The 14,743-nt window shown below is 45.9% G+C and overlaps 1 protein-coding gene across 8 annotated transcripts in view; it reads right to left on the reverse strand.

The window, feature by feature from the left end:
- Positions 1-13,177, reverse strand: part of RTN4 (reticulon 4) — a 40,195-nt gene extending 27,018 nt beyond the window's left edge. For 2 of the 8 annotated variants that reach the window (XM_064415532.1, XM_064415531.1), the window contains exon 1: positions 12,620-13,177. In XM_064415532.1, coding sequence (XP_064271602.1) covers positions 12,620-13,070 — 451 coding nt within the window. In that variant the 5' untranslated portion in view covers positions 13,071-13,177. Of the gene's footprint in view, positions 1-500; positions 556-5,149; positions 5,278-6,087; positions 6,124-6,542; positions 6,676-12,023; positions 12,118-12,619 lie in introns of those variants that run through there. The other 6 variants (XM_064415538.1, XM_064415537.1, XM_064415533.1 and 3 more) reach the window with 5 other exon arrangements.
- Between the last annotated feature and the right edge of the window lie 1,566 nt (positions 13,178-14,743).

A 14,743-nucleotide genomic window follows, 5' to 3' on the forward strand; every position in this document is an offset into this window, starting at 1 on the left:
TCAGCCATCATGAGGAAACAGCAAAGCAAAACCAGTCCTTCTCTGGATTTCTGTGCCAGCAGCAGTGTTTTTTCCAGGTCCATCACGGCCTGTTGGCTTTACATTGATGTAAGAATACTACCACTTAAGCAAATTTATTTCATTCTGAGAACTGCATATAGTTTTCACGTTGAAGCTGTTTAAGAATATTTGCAATTTACATCAATTGCATTAGTGGAGAAAAAATTATATTAAAGCACTTAAATTTTTATTCTCAGTACCGACACCAACAATCTTTAATTTTGCTATGTGCCTGGACAAAATCAAGTACTGAAATAGAGGTGCGGATATTTTTGGCTTGCTGGTTTTTATTATTATTAAAAGCAAAGAATAATAGAAACCATTGATTTGAAAAGAAGAAAGGCAAGAAGTGAGAAACACCATAGCTGCAGCAGCACATACATAACAAACCAGTCAGGCAGGGCATTAAGCTAAGCTGTGTTTTGGCACTAAATCACAACCTGTGCAGAAGCAGTGCCACTTGCAGACACTCATGACCTGTCTGGCTTATTCAAGTTAATCCCAACAGCAGTGTTCCAAAAATCAAGTCTCCTCACAACCTGCATTTCCTGTCACATTACACAGTCATTGGGTTTGTTTCACAGAACATTGATCTCTTGCTGTATTTTGTGGATTATAAGAATCACCTGAAGACAACAGAAAACAGAGTAAGAAATAAAGCTGAGTGTAGGACTTGGTACTCAAAAGGGTCCTCAATTCCTGCTGGGCCAAAGGCATTTCTGCTCAGTTTTCTAAAAATTACATTTTTCGATTAAGGACCATATAGAGAGAAACCTCAATTCCAAATTTAGAGCACATTAAAGCAGTGTCACAGCTCAATGGTGGCAAAGCTTTTAAGGACGAAAACCACACTGGAGGACAACTGATGGGTACGTGACCCAGTCACAGAGCTGCTACACCAATGCCACCACAGGCCCTTTGTTCCAGGAGCTGCCTGGCTCCACGTCCCCTGGCTCACCAAAGCCTTTCCACAAGCAGACACTGCTCCTCAGCCCACACACTCTCCCTCCTCCAGATCATCCCAGAGCAGCACAGCCCAGATGTACTGGAAGGGGTCTGTGCTTTGGGGCAGGAGAAAAAGCAGGAGGGACCTGATGGGACCAGATTGTGAACAGAAACCCTGACAGCCCAACAGAAAAGGGCCTTCCAGGGAAACCAATACCAAGGCAGTGGAGAGGTGGTGCTGGAAATGCAGGAGGAAGGGCAAAGAAACATAGCAGAGTCCACTGGGGGGCAAGGAGGTGAAGGGGAAAACACACAAGTCATTCCTGAAAGGTGCTGCTCCCTTCCTGTCCAAAGGCCAGCTGCAATCTCTACAGAAAATTCCACATTTAAAACCTTTTGACCACTTTCCAGCCCCAGAGACAGAGGTTTCAGTTTCTGGGGAAGGGCACTGGGTTTAAGAGCATGGGCTCTCATTTTTCAGTGTTTCCTTAAGACAGCACAAGGCAAAAACTCCTCCTGAGTTGTGGCCTCCATTTACCCAATACAGTCCCATAAAATCCCTATGCCAGTCACTAAATTCCCAGGTTCTCTTAATGGAAAGATATTATGTCCACACCCAAACTTTATTTTCCACACATGGCTGGAGTGTGAAAAGAGATTACATAAAAGCAGTGTTTCCTAACCAGCCAAGGAGAACCACCCACTCTCCCTCCACCCACATCAGAAAGGCATTTTTCCTGCTGAAAGGAAAAAGATACAAGGGCTTTTTCCTGCCCTTGTGGGCCCTGTGTAACACCTCCAGGCAAGCAGGGGAAATGGAGTAGGACAACTCCACATCAGCACTGGTGCTGGCTGAACCACCACTCTCTGCAGGGTGCAATTGAAGTGACATGGTGAAAGGGATTTTTCCCAGCAGTGACACCGCTGGAGCATCCCCACCTCCCATGTGGAGGTAGAAACCTCTCAGAAACAAAGCTCTGTGGGTAAGTAGGACACTTCTAGGATCCATCACCGGGGTGCCTTCTCCTATTTGCATCTCAATGGCAGAAATCAGGTGACAAAGATAAACACCCAAACAACACAACAGAACCAAGTAAAAAAACTTCTGAATACACCAAGCTCTGAGCAACACAATTGTCAAGCAAAAGTAGATATTCAAAACACCTTAACTGACACACAGAGTTTCACTACAAAAAGCTTCACCCAAATATATACAGAAAAAAAAAATCTAAATGATCTTCTTACACATCATAACTAAAAACAAATAACTTTTTACAGATCCTAACTAAAAGTCCTTCAGTAAGATGAACTGCTCAGTTAACACTTCCATCAGAACACATTTTGTTTCATGAAACACAGGAGAATAAGACCTCAAAATGAACACAATCTCCATGAAAAGACTTCTTACTCCAAAGTTTTCCAGCCAAAAATTCATAATGATGCAAGTTAGTAAAGTACTTTCAGCATTGCAGCCAAGATAAAGGCTGACCTCTTATTTATGAGTGTTACCACTTTATATGAGTTACTGAAGCACTCCAATTGATGGCTCTTAAAGAGAACTTCAGAGATCCAACCTGACTGCATGCTGCTTTTTAACCAGAAATACCCTGTAAATTTTACCTTGGATTTATGCAAATTAAATATTCCCAAAAAAACCCAATACCAAAAAACAAATCACCCACAAATAGGCCTGTTGCTTCTTTCATTAGCATGAAGTCTCATATTTTAGAACTGCATTATGATTTCAGCTAAAACATAACGTCCTTCAATGAGAATCAGATTTCAGTGTTGTTTAAAAATAAAGAACCCTGACACCAGCGTGACAAAGACGTGTAATTTTAAACCCTCATTTTAATTTTTGCTGATTTCCCACTAACTGCTGAAGTTACAAGATGCTGACATTACCAGCATAAAACTTAACAGTTAAATAGCAAAATTTCAGATAAAAAGTAGAGAAATAAGTGGTGATTTCTTACACAATTAATGAAATGAAAGTTATCTGCAAAGATTTCCAGAGAACAAGAGAAAAATGTTTTAGTAAACTGACAATTCCAAGAAAAGCAATTTATGAGAAAAGAGCCTTTTTTCTTCCCAAAAACCATACTTGAAAAGGAAAGCAGAGGACTTCAGTCTAGTCAGAGAAAATAAGAAGTGAGCCAGAACAATTCCTGTCCCTCCTCACTGGATCTGTGCAAGTGAAGGACCCTTCCATCTGCTCCATGTGCCTCCTTGCAGTCAGCAGCAGCACAACTGAGCTAACGTGGCTTTATTGTTCTGCTGCTCTCCTGATTTTTGTGTGTGAGCTCAGCATTTAAACAGACAAAACCCACAGAAACACTGAGCAAACTCCACCTGATGCCCAGTTTAGCTTTGGCAGGAGGCTGCATTAGGCTGCTGGGTGGCAGTTGCAGCCTTCAGAGATTAAAAACCACTTCCTGGATTAGTTTGCTGGGAAACGTGTGCTAGTTTTAAAACAAAATTAGCAAAAATGGAGTCTTTAAGAATCCATTTCACCTTTGCAAGCCTAGGAAATGAGCAGGATACCAAACTAACAGGCCAGGGACTGCTCCTACCTTACAGACCTCCCACAGCGGGACATTGTGAAAGGCCTCTCTGTTAACATAAATATTTAACAATAAAGGAAAACAGGGTAAAATTAATACTCCAAGGAATGGCATCTGTGACATGACTCACACGCCGTGTAAGAGTTCCATTTGCAGCAACCCCTCCAGGGCAGATATGAAAGAGAAATTGTTCCTTCAATGCACCAAGTTGCTCAAGTGCCCACAGTGGAGGCCGCCCCAGCAGCATTTCTATCTCAAGCTGTTTAGCAACACATGTGGCCATTTAAAAGTTAATTATTTCAAGTTCTCAGATGCCTAATTTCCTACTGCAGTACAAAACAAGGGCACACAACTTCACAAGAATTTCCTGAGAAAAGCTGCCTACACAAACTCCATTTAAATCATCTCCTGTTATGATGTGATTGTTCTAAATACGGGATTTCACCAAATATTTAAACCATTCAAGATTAAGAACATTAACTATTAATAGAACCTTTTCACATCATTAGATCAGGCTGCAGAGCCACATCATTAGTTTTTCTCGCTTGGCTCTTCTTAGTTACAGGTCTAAGTTTTTCAAGAGAAGTTTCCAGTTTAGGAAACTATTTGGAAATCTTGGGAGGAAAGTGTGCGAGCTGCTACAGAAAATGGGAGTTTTTCAAGATTTAAGGGGAAAATGGAGCTCCATTTTGGGCATCCTGAGGGCATCAGGGCTGGGATCACAAAAGGAGCCAAGACCTTTGATCATTAACAAACCCAGCTGTAGGTCACTTCAGGCCTTTGTGGCAATTACTGCAAAGTGGAATCATGCATCACCTGCAGGGAGAGTTGTGCTGCACTATTTAAAGTGCATGAAGAAAACAAGTTCAAACGAGCAGTTTAAATAGTCTGTTCCTGCAAACAGGTCCCCAGCAAATAACATTTTCTTGTTGTCTAAGCAGAAATCTATAATCCAACTGGTTTATGCAAGTTTTTTTTTCCAATATCACTTTTACATGGTCCAATTTCACAGCTTCTCCTCTTTTAAAATAGCTCCACTTGAGGCAAGCTGCCCAGCAACACAGAGACTGTAAAGCACCGGGACAGAGGTGAGCTCTGTGCATTTCTTCTCCTTTTGATCAGCTATTTAGTGAAAAGAAAGGCAGTTCCACTCCCCTGCAACACCCGAGTGCCAACCTAAGCATGAACAGAGGGACACAAGGAAGAGACATTAATCCTGGCTCCAGCACAAGGTTCCCTGTTACAATTCCCAGGCTGCCAAATTAAGAACCCACCACCACGATGTTCCTAAAAGGCCATTAAATACTTCAGACACCTCATTCTCACCTCACTCTTGCAACCATTTTGCTCAGTAACACCAGGGACAGGATCCAAAGCATTTCAGAGAGTGCTTCTCTAATGCCACTTTCTGCTAAAAGTCCCTCATCCACTGAGGGTCACCCCATCCCCTCACAGCACGACAGGATTTTATCAGGCATCTTTTGTTAGCAAAGCTAAACAAACAGATACAAAAGTCTCACAGTTCAGCTCCAAAGAAACACCAAGAGCACACAGAAATCCCAGAAACAGGATGCACATACCTTTCCCAGCCCAGCAATCCACAGGAGCTCACCACGAGGAAATGAAATCCTCTCAGGAACAAAGAGAAAACTGTTCTGCTCTCCTCCCAAAGCTCAGGGAGGAGTAAATACCATGGCTCGAGTACCACACACCTTGGGGACCTTCCCCCTGCAAGGTACCAGCTCCAATCACAGAAATTCTGCTTTATTACCCAAATCAGCATCAGGTGGTGGGCAAAGCCTCCCTTTACTGAAATAAGTGTTCACAGCCCACCTCTGATGGCCTGAAATGCCCACTTCACAATCACAACTATATTTAATATAGAAAACAATAGCAAAGCAAAATCTTAATTTAGAGCCGTCTAAAACATGAACGTTCCCAGATTCAGCATTTACAGACACCAATTTATAGTGTTTCAATACATTTGATTAAAGAGAAGCAGAAAGAAACAATCTAGCCAAGTGCAAACACACGTGTCCAGCCAAACACAGCTTTAAATCCAAGTTCTCAGTCTTTGGCAACATTTGTAACAACAACAACAAAAAAAAGATAATTCCTCTAAAAACGAAGTAACTCTTCTTTAAGACCCAGACTCTTTAACCCTAAGTTGAAATAACAAAAAGAAATTTGAGTTCTGGCAGTGCCACAAAGCAGAAAAATATAGTAATTACATCAGAACTTATTCAAAGGCAGGAGGTCTAAAGAGCCAGGCAAATCCTATCATTATGCAGACATTATCCAATTTAATTTTAGAGATTATACCAATCATAAGATTCCCTTTCACTGATTTGTACAGATGGATTTTTTCCCTGCTTTCCCCACAATTAAACAAATTAAGCAGTATTTAGATGAGCAACCTTATCATTGCAGAAGAATGTATCTATTAGCTAAAATAATCTTTAAAGAATAGAGATGAGATGCTACTGATTTCTTTTGGCATCTCTTCCCAACACATTACCTTGTGTGACAAGCCTGTAACACAAGAGCTTATAGTCTGCAAAATAAAAAAAAAAGGTGCATAAGATGTCTGATGGGTAAGATATAAAAAATAGGGAGCAAGGACATGGACTTTGTGTAGCCATTAGTATCTGTAGAATATCTTTTTAATTAAAGGGGAAAAGTAATGTGAAGATTCAGAGTCTTGAAGTCCTCCTGACAACCAAGGGGATCTGCTATCAACAGCACAACAGATTTTGGTCAGTACAGGTTTTGCCCAGCCATTTCATTTTGTTGTCATTTAAAACAGCCCACACAGGGAAAACCCAATTTTTTAGGTTGATCTTTAAAGGAAGACTTGGGTTTAAAGCACTTTAAATCCATCTCTCTGAGCAGGCTGAAGGTGCCCCCAGCAGACCTGGCTGAAGCCCACAAAAGAAGGAGCCTCTCTGCCACCAGTGACATTTTTCTCCTCACTTGTTCCTTTCTGTTCTGAGCTCCAAGCTGCTTTGCAGGGCCTCACACATGCTCTGTCGTCTGTTTTCCTTGGCACTGCTCTCCTTGCCACACACAGGGGACACAGAACGACAGGCATTAAGGAATTTTCTCTCCTGTCAGAAAAGAGGGGAGAGCAGGGTTCAAGGAAAACTGTCACAAACCAGCGCTGCCTGGATAAGCAGGAGGATTTTGACAGACTGAGAACATTTTTAACTGGCAACAGGAAAGTTTATATTTATCTCAGTCTTGTGTCTCATTTAACATCTCAACTAACATATTCTCCCTAGCTGATGAAGCTGATGACATGATTGCCCTGTTCATTAAAAAGCTGCCAGCAGAAGCTGGGAGTATCTTCTCAGACACAAAGAAAGTCTTCCAGCAAAACCATGGAAGGTCACACACTATTCCCAATACTTCTACTTTGAGAGGGGAGATAAAACTGAAAGTATTTTTTCTTTATTCATCAGAAAGCAACAAATTGAAACAAACCCATTAAAATAATGAGGAAAAGCATTAATTTAAAAACATAAAATCTTCATATTTTGACAGCTACAGTTGGCAGCAGATTGATTATTTCCATTTGAAAGATAAAAAACATTCTACTGAGATAATTTGATTTTCTCAGGCTTGGTGAATATTAATAAGGCCATTATTTTATTGCTGTTGTAACAGTTCTTATTGATGGAAAGACCAATTTAAAAAGCCATCCACCAAGTGTGTGTCATCTGTCTGGAGTGCAGGATCTTGGTTCTGGCTGCCCTAAGAACTGAGGCTGCAGAATAAGTAGAAAATATGCAGTGTTTCCAAAGCATACACAGGAGCAATTTCTATTTCAGATCATAAACAAAGAAATTTTTTTAAAACTGCATTAAAATGTTACTTTTCTGAGGTCTCACAGTTCACTATTTTTACTAGGCAATAATAGCTCTTTTTTTTCCCTTTCATTTCTAAAGCAGCTCGAGAGTTACACAATTTTCCTCCTACTTCATGTATAAGCATTTCTGAATATCTTAAGAAAATTTACCTGTAGGCTCCAAGTTGCTTTCCATTTTCTAGCCAATAAAAGACCAAGAACTGTTTTGCCTCCAAACTAGAACCCAAAGGACATTTTCAGACTGAACTATACTTTGCTGATTTTTCTATCTGAGTTTCATAGTTACTATAGAAACCTGCCAGCACAAATTGAAAAAAAAAAAGAAGTTTCTGTCAAAATATTAACAGAAAACAAAGAAATATAACTCCAGCACACCAAGTGCTCCAGTTGAAGGTTAACCACCCTTTGTTCCTTCCCAGCACACAAAGGCCAGGATCACAGGAGAGCCATCAAGCAGCTGGGTGTGGCAGGATGGACATGGAAACAGGCAGATAAAGCCTCAAAACCCCTCAAAACTGTGTGGCTACCCCCAGAGCCCCTGAGAATTCCAGCAGCATGGCAACTGGGCGCCAGGGTTAAGAAGACTGATGCCTAAATGCTTCCTCCTAAGTAGCCAGGCTCTTGGATTGAGTGCTCTCCAAAATCCTGGGCACTGGAGGAAGAGGAAGCAAAATGAACACATCTGCTTTCCCAGCAACTTTGAGAAAACCTCTGACTGGGAAGCCTGAACACTCCCCTCAGCTTCCACAAGTGCTGCTCCTGGTTATCTGTGAGATAAGAAAGAGGTTCTGTGGCCACCAGTGGTGATGCAACAAGGCAGTGGTCACTCAAAGCTTCCTTAGCACAGGCTGGGAGGAGGGGAAGGAGGGCAAACAAACAGCAGCTCTTCACTGTCTCCTAAATTGTGGTTTGGAGGATTTCATCTCCAAGGGGAAAACTCCCAGTGCAATTCAAAACTTCCCTGAGGCCTACATCATTATAGGGTAGGTGGAAGCTGTGTGGTTTCATCCTGGAAAGCAAGTCCAGGGACACACACACAAAGCAAACATACCATCAAACTTGGCAGGACCATCCTTGCACACGCTTCTGCTTACCAGAATTCAGGGCTGTTTGGCTTCTGAAGCTCTTACACCAGCTCAGTTACAGAAGCAGGCCCCAGTGCTAGACACTGCACATGACAATGAATAAAACTGAATAAATAAAATGATCCTTTGTTGAACTCACCAAGATGGGAACATGAAATATGAAAATGGTTTACTATAGCAGTAAATTGCTGATTATTCTCCTCTTTACAACTTTTTTTTTTTTAATCACATTCTAAGTTAGATAACCCAGGTTATGAACACCTCCCTTATAGCTTTGCTGACTGTACTTGGAAAGAGAAATTGTCTTGCACCTCAGAGAAACACTGAAGATCAGTGGGTGCATATTTTAATAAATGAAAGGTGCAAATGAAAGTCACCAGTGACAGCATTCAAGGACAACTCTGTTTTTTCCAAGTCATGCTGCATCCTGTCCTTAAAATGCACACAACTGTTCTGAAGGAACCCATGCAGACACAGCAGCACAACAGAAAGCAATCTGAGGAGCAAATAGGCTGGTTTAGAATTTGTATCAAATGCAAATGCAGGATGTGCAGGGTAAAAGGTTCACTGGCTGGGCTGAGCAGAAGCAAGTATAGATCTGCATTTATTCAGCACCTCCTGCGGCTGGGCTCAGCCTGGCCAGGGACAGCTCCAGGCAGCTCTGCTGACCTCTGCTTGACACTGTCTGGCAAACCTTCCTGAGACCTCTCCTCAGCATGGATGAATTAAAGAAAAAATCCTGTATCATCACATGGAAAAGCAAGACTAATTAATAAACTGGCCCTCCACAGCATTTGCATGTGTATTTAACCCAGGTCAGCTGAAAGCAACAGACATGCAAGGAAACATCTTTATTCTCTCTGCATGCTGGCCTAGGGCCAGTCTGGTGGATTTTGTGTACAAGCTTCTGGTAAGTGCAGTTTAACTCCAAAACACAGCAGTCTCTTCCAGGAAGGTGATATATGACCCTCCTTTTGCTGCAGAATCTGGGGCTTGAAGAAGCAAAGTGGTATCTACTCATCACAGTACACTGGTAATTCTTACTTTGGGCAGCTAGCCAAAAAAGGGGGGTATTAGCTATAGGTATACATGGTTAAAGTAACTCAATTTTTTTTTTTTTTGGAGCTTATGTAAATTCTGGTAATCAAAAGATTTAAGCAGTAATCTCACCAGAACTGCAGTTTCTGTTGCTCACTAAACAGCAAGCACAAAAACCCCAGAAATCATTCAGGAGAACCCAAGTCTGACTGCAGAGCTCCTGCTTGTTTTCTCCTCCTGCAAATATTTATATTAGCTCTTCACAAGGTAGGCTGCTGTTACCCTGTCAGAGCCTTGCATTATATATAATTATGTCACAATGATACTGAATACTCTTAAGTGTGTAACTGAAAGCAACTACAAAGGTTTTCTTTCTAAAAAACACCTCCATATATACATAAAATCCATTTCAATGGGCCATCAAGCAGGAAATACATTTTTGCTACTGTTCCACTGCCAAAAGGCAGCACCGTGGCCAATTGTTGCAGATAAAAGAAGCCCTACTATTCTCTGCTACAGGCCACACTCTCCTCCTCCTGGAAACAGAATTTCAAAGTTATTTGCCTCAAATCCTCATTAATGAAGGCATTAGATTTCAAATACAAAGAGAATTTTTTTCAAAATTTCTAGATTGTGATTTGTAATTCTTCAGTTAGACCTTAAATTCAAACAGCAGAGCTCAAAGTAAGTGAAACACAACTCTGCAGAGAGCAAACCACAGGACCACGTGGCTGTCCCTGCCACGGTCACCCTGCCACCAGTTGCAGACAGCAAATTCATTTTGCAAGTCTCCCAGCATGACTGAGAGTGAACTCATTTGAAGCCAAGCCAAATATGTTGACCCAGACAGTTTTAACACCCACTGCTAAATGCAAAACTAACAAATATTTGATGTTTAAATGGATATTTAACATGATGGAAATGAAGTGCTCCTGCATCTGAGAAGGCCAAAGTACTCATGAGATAACCTGGCAATGCTTTTATCAACATAATTTGCTCTCATCCAGGAGTTTCAAGTACAGAGCTTCTAAAATTTCAACTCATCATTAGATGAGCATTGTGTTACAACACCTTGTCTTTGGAAACCAGGCCTCCCCCAGATGCCAGTCCTTACTTCAGAGCCCTAAATTAATCATCACTGACAAATTAAAATAACTCCTTGATGCCACTTCTCAGCTATACTACGCAATTCTCACAGTTAGGTCTCTAACACAGAACTATTTCAGGAATTACTGTGCTCTTTCTGCCTTATTCTTCAGGGGTCAGAGAGGAAAACAAAAACCAAATCGCTTCCAGAGAACACACTTCCATCCCTCCTTTTCAAAACAACATGATTTGGTAGATCCTATTTCTTCCATTCTGTTCTGTTTAAACCATCCAGAGCTCCACTCTGAGAACACGCCTAGAAAAAATTCTGTTCATCCATCATATAGAATCCCTCCTCTTCAGTCTGTTGCAAGCTTTTGTCATCATCTGTCCTCCAAATGGTGGAAACAAAAAAAAATTCATCTCCTTGGCATATTGCTACATAGAGAGCTCCCAGAAGAACAAAACAAAGTAGGTTTTGTGAAAGACAACAGCACAAGTCTAACTGTAAAGTCCCATCAACATGCAAATAAAATGCATTGTGAAACTTCCCCTGAAAAAATTAAATTCATGTTTTAACAGGCCTTTAAAAAATTATTGTTTTAAATGCTTTTTTAAAAAGAGCTCTTGAGTATCATGGCCCCTCATACAGTGGTGTTGAGTTATTATTGAAATCCTGCATCTTTACAACATACCAACACCACAACAGCAGTGAAGATAAGCACACACCATGACGATCTCAAGGCACTTGAATTTGTTCCTTTTCACTGTTTTAGCGGCCTCACGTCAGCTCTGTTACTTTGAATTAAGGGGAAGTGGAGCCAAAGCACACTCGCAATCCGCATGCAAGGCATTAGTCATGCGGGTCAGCTCCCGGATTAGACCTGAGAGGGCTCTGGCAATCGGGCAGCACCAGCAATTGTTGGGGGTGACGCCCTCCGCTCCACAGCCCTGCGCTCCGGCGAACCCCCACATTACGGGGCGACGCCTTGGACAAGCCCCAGGTGACAGCCGTGGCTTAACCGCGGCCATCCAGGACGCGAGGCTGACATTCTTCTCCAGGACTGCCACACCTAGAGCAGCGAGCAGCCTGGCCTCCCTTTGTGCCACCACACATTCCTCCCGAGGTCACCGGGTCCCTCTCGGGGGCTCAGCCCCGCAGTGCGCGGCCGGGGCGCGGCGTCCCCACGCAGGATGCGGGCCGCGGGGCTGTGCCGGCCAGGTGGAGGGCCGGCGGCTCCGCAGTCCCTCGCCCCTCCCCTCCCTCCAGGCGCTGTGTTAAACATGAGTAAGATTACAAGTATCTTATGTTTCCCTCCTCCCCCGCGCTCCCACGCCCAAACCCGCAGTGCCGGGCCGCCCTGGGGGGAACCGTGCCTGGGACAATGCGGCGAGGGGAGAGCTCTGCGCCGGGAGAGAAGCGGCCGGAGCTGCGAGGACGCCGCGGCCGGTCCATCGGGATTCGGCCGGTACCCCGGGCAGGGCCGTCCCCGCGGGGCTCAGCCGGTATCCCGGACACGGCCGGTCTCTCTGGCCTCGGCCGGTAGCCCGGGCTCGCCCCCCGCTCCCGCCGCGACGCGGCCGTTGCCAGGCGGCGGCGGCGGCCTCGCCCCCGGGCGGCCCATGTGCGAGGCGGCGGCCGGGGCGGCGCTTCCCCCTCCCGCTATTAGCATAACACAGAGGGGAGGAGGAGGGAAAGAGAAAAAATTACAATAAAAAAAAAAAGAAAAGAAAAAAGAAAGAAAGGGGAGGGGGAGCCCTTTCTCCAGCATGAGCTGCGGCGGGGCCACGGGGAGCGGGGCCGCGCCCGAGCGCGGCTGAGGGGAGGGAGCGATGCCGCAGGAGGCGGCCGAGGGCCGCCAGACAAAGGGAACCTCCCGGCGGGGCAGCGGGGCTCGAGGACCGGAGCGGCTCGGGCGGAGGCTCCCCCGGCCGGCCGCCACCCTCCCCGGGCCCGGGGCGGGAGCACTCACCAGCTGAGCCGGAGGAGGACCCTCTGCTCCGGGGGACAACGGCAGGCTCGGGCTTGGGCGGCTGGGGCTGCGAGGGCCGGGCGGGGGCCGGGACCTGCTCCTGCGCGGGGGACGGCGTCGTGGCGGAGGAGGAGGAAGAGGACACAGCTCCCCGGGGGCTCCAGTCGGGCTGCGGCGGCTCCGGAGCAGCGGGGCGGGGCGGCTCGGCGGGGCCACCGAGGTCCAGCAGCTGTGGCGGCCGCTCCTGCGGGGCTGCGGCGGGAGCCGCGGCAGGCTTCCTCTCCATCACCTCCAGCTGCTCGTCGAAGTCTTCGTCCTCGTCTTCCTCTTCTTCCTCCTCCTCCTCCTCCTTCTCGTCGTCGAGCACGAACTGGTAGTTAAACTGTGGCTGCTGCGGCCGGGCTGGCCCGGAGGAGGAGGAGACCAGGGGCGACTGGTCCAGCTCGTCCATGGTGCCTGGAGCGGGCGGAACAATGAGTAGTGCGGGAGCGGGGGGAGGCGCGGGCTGCGCTGCCGCCGCCGCTGCGGGACCCGCACTCCACGCCCTGTGAGTCACCGCCCGGGAGGCGCGGGCGCGGCCGCCCCGCCCCGCGCCCAGAGCGGCAGCGGCGCCAGCCAATGGGAGCGGGGGAGAGCAAGGAGCAGCCAATGAGAGGCGGGCCCGGGCGTGGCTCTTCATGAATATGCATCAGATGGGCGGGCCCGAGAGCTAGCGGAGCGGGGCTGGGAAGTCGGGTAAAGTTCAGCGTGGAGAACGCGGGAGGGGCGGCAAAGGAGACGGGGCACGGCCCGGGGCCCTCCGTCCCCCCGTGACAGACAGCCTGGGAGCGCGTGGCGTGATTCACCCCTCTCCTCTGCCAGGACTAGTGTCATTCTCCCTTTTTTTGTTGTTTTAAACAGCGGCCAGAAAGCCTCAGCGATTTCCAGAAAGAGAAGGGGATGGCGCAGGGCACCGATCCGCGCTAGCCCGGCTCCTCTCACCCTGGATGTGCCCGAAGGATCCCGAGGCATCCCGGGAGCCGCCGCACTGCGGGGCAGGGAAAGGGCGAGGCGCCGTCCCGGTCCCGATCCCGATCCTGTTCCTTGGGCATCGCGCCGATCACCGCCGGCACATCCCCCGGGGCGGGAAGTGGAGTCAGCCAGCGCCTTCCTCCGATGGGAATGGAAGTTTTAACCAAAACATGATGCAAAAACTTTCCCGGGTCTGAAAAAAAAAAAAACAGAGAGGAGACATTGTCAGAAGAGATAAACCTGTTTAACCACCCGTGCTAGTGTAAGGCAGCCCCATGAACAGATCTCACCGTCTCTTTAGAGTACGAATTTAAATTGTGCAACTTCTGCGGGAAAGAATGGAAAGGAAAAGAAAAATGAAAGGAGAAAAATGAAAGGAAAAAGGAGAAAGGAAAGGGAAGAGGGAAAAGGGAGAAGAGGAGAAAAAGGAGGAAAGGAGAGAGGGAAGGGGAAAAAGGGAGGAAAGGAAAGGGGGAAAAGGAAAGGGGAAAAGGAAGGAAATAGGAAAAATGAAAGGAAAAGGAAGGAAAGAGAAAAAATGAAAGGAAAAAGGAATAAGAGAAAAAAAGAGGAAAGGAAAAGGGAAGAATAAATTTAAGGAAAGAGAAAAGGGGGAAAAAAGAGGAATGGAAAGAGGTAAGGAAAGAGGAGAGGGGGAGCAGAAGAAAACTTGGCACCTGCCTCGTGTTAGACTCTGGTGTGGTCTCCAGCTTTCTGCTCAGAGATGGAACATTGGCCAAAGCCCTTAGGGTAACACTTAATTTAACTAAAATAGCTTCTATTTGGATGCAATTTCCACCCACACAGCTGCCTCAATAAGACCAAAAGGCCTTATAATTCTATATTTAACACTATTCCAATATTATTATGGGTTTTTAACCCACAGATGATTTACTCTCCTGTATAAAGAGATTAGTTCATGGAAACACTCAGAGCAAGCAGCTGCCCGTTCTGTGAGACACGAGAAGTTAAGGAAAAGAAGCAGCTCTCCTGGCACCTCCCTTGTGCCATGCAGGGTGCAGAGATGCAGAGATGGAATCCTCTGAGCTGTCCCACTCAGCAGTGAGTGACAGCCTGGAGCAGCAGAAGCTCCCAGGTGGGATCAGTTCAGAG

This window comes from Passer domesticus, chromosome 3, assembly GCF_036417665.1.
Source record: "Passer domesticus isolate bPasDom1 chromosome 3, bPasDom1.hap1, whole genome shotgun sequence".
NCBI classification, from domain to species: Eukaryota; Metazoa; Chordata; class Aves; order Passeriformes; family Passeridae; genus Passer; species Passer domesticus.